The sequence below is a fragment of the Nansenia antarctica genome, assembly GCF_963989245.1.
Source record: "Nansenia antarctica genome assembly, chromosome: 16".
NCBI lineage: Eukaryota > Metazoa > Chordata > Actinopteri > Argentiniformes > Microstomatidae > Nansenia > Nansenia antarctica.
Window position 1 is genome coordinate 26,427,491 of NC_137686.1, and position 4,589 is coordinate 26,432,079.

General features: G+C 48.6%; 1 protein-coding gene across 1 annotated transcript in view; it reads right to left on the bottom strand.

Moving 5' to 3' along the window:
* Nucleotides 1-4,589, bottom strand: part of vwa5b2 (von Willebrand factor A domain containing 5B2) — a 30,021-nt gene that overhangs the window by 24,020 nt on the left and 1,412 nt on the right. Inside the window, 3 exon segments of the mRNA XM_080546263.1 lie at nucleotides 172-290; nucleotides 292-333; nucleotides 1,154-1,379. Coding sequence (XP_080402389.1) covers nucleotides 172-290; nucleotides 292-333; nucleotides 1,154-1,379 — 387 coding nt within the window.

Consider the following 4,589-nt stretch of genomic DNA (forward strand, 5'->3'; position numbering starts at 1 on the left):
TAGGGGTGGGGGTGGGGGTGGGGTTGGGAGGGTTAGGGTTGGGAGGGTTAGGGGTGGGGTGGGGGTGGGGTTGGGATACCGTACCAGCCAGGAGGCAGGTGAGTGGGGTGGGGTTGGGGTTGGGGTTGGGGGTCGGGGGGGGGGGGGGGGGGGGGGGTTGGGGTACCGTACCAGCCAGGAGGCAGGCCCCTCTGACCAGCAGCTGGAAGGTGAGCTCGTAGGGCGCCAGGGTGGCGGCGGGGCGGGTGAAGATGGCGTGGGCGCACTGCTGCTCCGCCCCCCGGCCCCCCCCGATCCGGCCTCCCCGGGGCCGCCCCGAAACAACTGGTCTGCCTGGGAGGGAGAGAGAGAGACAGAGGGAGGGAGAGGGAGGGAGAGAGGGAGGGAGAGAGAGAGACAGAGGGAGGGAGAGGGGAGGGAGGGAGGGAGAGAGAGAGAGAGAGCAGAGGGAGGGAGACAGAGAGACAGAGGGACAGAGGGAGGGAGACAGAGGGAGGGAGACAGACAGAGGGAGACAGAGAGACAGAGAGACAGAGAGAGGGAGACAGAGAGACAGAGGGAGGGAGAGAGACAGAGGAGGGAGACAGAGAGACAGAGGGAGGGAGACAGAGAGACAGAGAGACAGAGGGAGGGAGACAGAGAGACAGAGGGAGGGAGACAGAGAGACAGAGGGAGGGAGAGAGACAGAGGGAGGGAGACAGAGAGACAGTCAGGGAGACAGAGAGACAGAGGGAGGGAGAGATACATTGGGGTAATATTGGGTAATATTGCTAGTGCTAGTTAGCTAGTTAGCTAGCGCTAGTCTGGGAGGGAGAGGGCGGTCCGTTAGGACGGTAGGTAGGTAGAGAGACCAGGGGAGGCTGGCGGAGGTAGAAATCGGAGGACGGGGCTCATTGTAAACACGCGGAACGATTTCTACCTCCTCCGATTTCTACCTCCACTAGCCTCCGCTGGTAGAGACCCGTCAACAGAACTAAACAGCACATATCTCATTGACGAAGAAAAATTATATTATATAGAAAAATTATGTTATATTGAAACCAGTGGTTGAGAGACATCAATGAGATAAAGAGTCATTTGAAGAAAAAAAATCTATATAACACAGTGTTTATGTTCATATATTTGGTCAAATACGGCCTGTTCTCTCTCCTACCCTGTGTCGTCTGATTTCCCCCCGCTTTCGCTCTTGCTTGGAACGATCCGCCCGGTGACGATGGGGGTGAACACGGTGGGGAAGACCAGGCGGATCGCGCCACTCTCTAACGTGGGGAGTTCTAGCGTCGTACTGATGTTGACAAGGACCATGTCCATCGGGCCGATCACCCCCGTCCCGACGATGAAGGTGGTTCGCTCCAAGTCCTCGTCCAGGATCAGATGCCCTGAAAAAGAAAGGTAGAAGGTAAAAAAAAAGAAAAAAAAGGTCACTCTTCTAGACAAAGATTTGTTTCTTTCTTTTTTGCTTTAAACGTCAATATACGCTAGTCATAATTCTTAATATTGCCTTTAAATGACTAAATAATTAATGGCAATGATTATATAATTATTTAAGCACTTTGAGCTGCAATGTTTGCAGGAAAGGTGCTATACATAAAAGTTATTATTATTATTATTATTATCTATCCTAAGATATCACAGCATTTACCTCCAGTCTTTTTTGTGGTTGTATTCATATTACAATAGCATGCATTACTTGAGTGGTTCCATGATATCCCATGTTTAATGGAATACAAACATGGGCCTAAAGCTGATATATGAGTTACACTAAGTGAAAGCCATTTCACTAGCGGCACATAGCCAAGTCCGTCTATCATCCTTTCGTCCTCTGCTACCGACACCACCCTACCCATTATGCTAAACGAATCAGAGGAGGGAAGCACTCAGGACTAAGGGACAGAGAGAGACAGAGAGCAGTGGAGGCCAGTGGAGACAGACATGCGTTTGGTACCGTTCCATGGAATCCATGGAAGAGAGAGAGAGAGAGAGAGAGAGAGAGAGAGAGAGAGAGAGAGAGAGAGAGAGAGAGAGAGAGAGAGACAGTACTCAAGTTGTAAAAGAAAGTCATGGGGGATGGTGGACTTTATCATATGGGGACAATTTTATCATCCCCACATCGTCTGTGACTTCAGTGTCAGTGACTTGGTAAAAATGTCCATTGCATGTGTGCGGCGTGCCCCCTCCCTCGCCCACAGTATTTGACTCAATATGCGCAAAACTAAATGTTGAAATAGCAGTAACACCACGTTCATTGATAAAATGACATAAGGGATGGAAAGGGGGGGGTGGCAGTTTTAGAAGGGGGATGATTTTGACTGTTTTTATTTCAGGGGGGGGGGGGGGGTGCCATCCCCCTCATCCCCCCTCAACTCGAGTGCTGGAGAGAGCCATATATTATAATATATTATTATATATATTTGTATTCCGGTAGAGATCCCACAGTACAGTTATATGGTTGAGAATCGGAAATACCCGATATTCCTTGATGTTCAGATTATCTAGCGTGTTTTGTGTTTTGTCGTCGTGTATTCTCCTTCTGTGGTTTCTCTCAAGGAGAGGAGGAGATTCAGGTAAGACAGATGCCCCGTGATTATGTGGGTGAGAGTCACCCTCTAAAAGTGTCTAAAAGTATTTTTAAAACCTTTCCAGGATACATGAATCACAAGACATTCCTCTGTGCTCTGAAGCGCCGCAGCCGGAGGTCTGTGTATCGTCATGGCCTGTAAACAGGACCAATGACATGACCACTGGCGGTCGACCTAAACGGATTACTGCTCAATAAAACTCCCAACTGATTTATCAAACCCCGAATAAGGGTATTAGCTATAGGGAGATATGGACATGCTGTGGATGTTGTTTATTCCAGTGAGCAGCATCTGGATAGTCAGTTGTTGTTACTCTCCCGACTCAAAACCTGCCTCTTCTCCCAAGCAATGGCATACAACCTTCCCTAATCCCTACCCTTAACACTGGAACAACCGTGCCTTTTTTACCTACGATAAGAGCTGACTCAGGGGGGTCAAATGACCATAGTCTTTAGAATGGGAAGCTGCTATTTACACACAACGGCCACTAGTTGGCCGCCTCGTAAATTAGCCTGCCTCCTACACAGAAAAACTGCGAAATAGCTTTATATAACTAGCTTATCCTGATGTGATTTTGAAAATGTAAAGGATACTGGGTGGTAGAACGCACATATCTAGGAAAAGTCATGAAAGGAGGGTCCTGAAATGTGATCCGAGTACAAAGATAAAAAAAAAAGAAGTTTACTCACAGGGTCAAATGGCTGTTCTAGTGTTAACCATCTCCCCTAACCTTGCCACCCCCCCGCCACCGCCTGTTTCCCCTCCCCTCTCTCCTATCTGGCTCCTGTCCCTCCCACACACTCCCTCCCTCCCCCCCTGTTTCCACTCTCCCACCATTGCTGTGTTAATTGTTTCCTGTACCTGTTGTTGCCTGCTGCTCGTTAATACTGTGTTCTGTGTACTCATGCTATCTGTTGCTTGTTGTTTTCCGTGTTTTGTGTACCTGTCTGTCACTCACACACTGTCAGTGTTTCCAGCCTTTGAGTCCCTGAAAAGCGCTTAATAAATAAAATGAATTATTATCATTATTATGATAATATATTATTATTATTATTATTTCAATGGAACATCATTATAGTATTTATATCAAAAATATGTACTGTACTTTAGTAATATTTGATGGATAAACAAACACTATACATACATGTAGTGTTAGCATGTGGCTAGGTATGGACAGAAACAGCCACAGCTCCAGTCTGAGGACCGTGTGTGTGTGTGAGCCTTTAGAGGACAGCAGACAGACAGACAGCAGACAGACTCTCTGGTGTTTTGTCGCTCTGATGTTGGGTCACAGGAAAATTAAATCAAGACATCCCACCCAGGCTTTGTGACAAATGCCAGCCACACACACACACACACACACACACACACACACACACACACACAAACGCACGCGCACGGATGCATGCAGACACACACACACACACGGCAAATGCACGCGAACATACACACACACACACACACACACACACACACACACACTCTCTCTCTCTCTCTCTCTCTCTCTCTCTCTCTCTGTGTGTTAAATAAATAAATGGCAGCAGCACATTGGCATTCAGCCTGAGTGAGGAGGTGAGTCGGGGTGATGAGAGTGGAGGCAGAGAGACGGAGGGACAGTAATGATGGCTGATCTGGTATTTCACCCCTCCCTCCCTCCCCCCACCCCCGCCCCCCCTCTCTACAGACATCAAACACCAAGATAAGGGTCTTGTGGTTAGTCTCTGTGTGTAGTCCCTCTGAGGACACAGCTTACATACAGTAGCCCAGGAAAACGTCTGTTAACACAGATCTATACGAGTGTGTGTGTGTGTGTGTGTGTGTGTGTGTGTGTGTGAGTGTGTGTGAGTGTGTGTGTGTGTGTGTGTGTGTGTGTGTGTGTGTGTGTGGGGGGGGGGGGGCGGGGGGGTGCCCATCAGTTTTAAAGTCATATTTTGTCAGGGGCAGACATGATTCTTGTGCATCGTACGGAGCAGCCATGAGTCCCGCCTCCCTCTCATCCACCCCTCCATC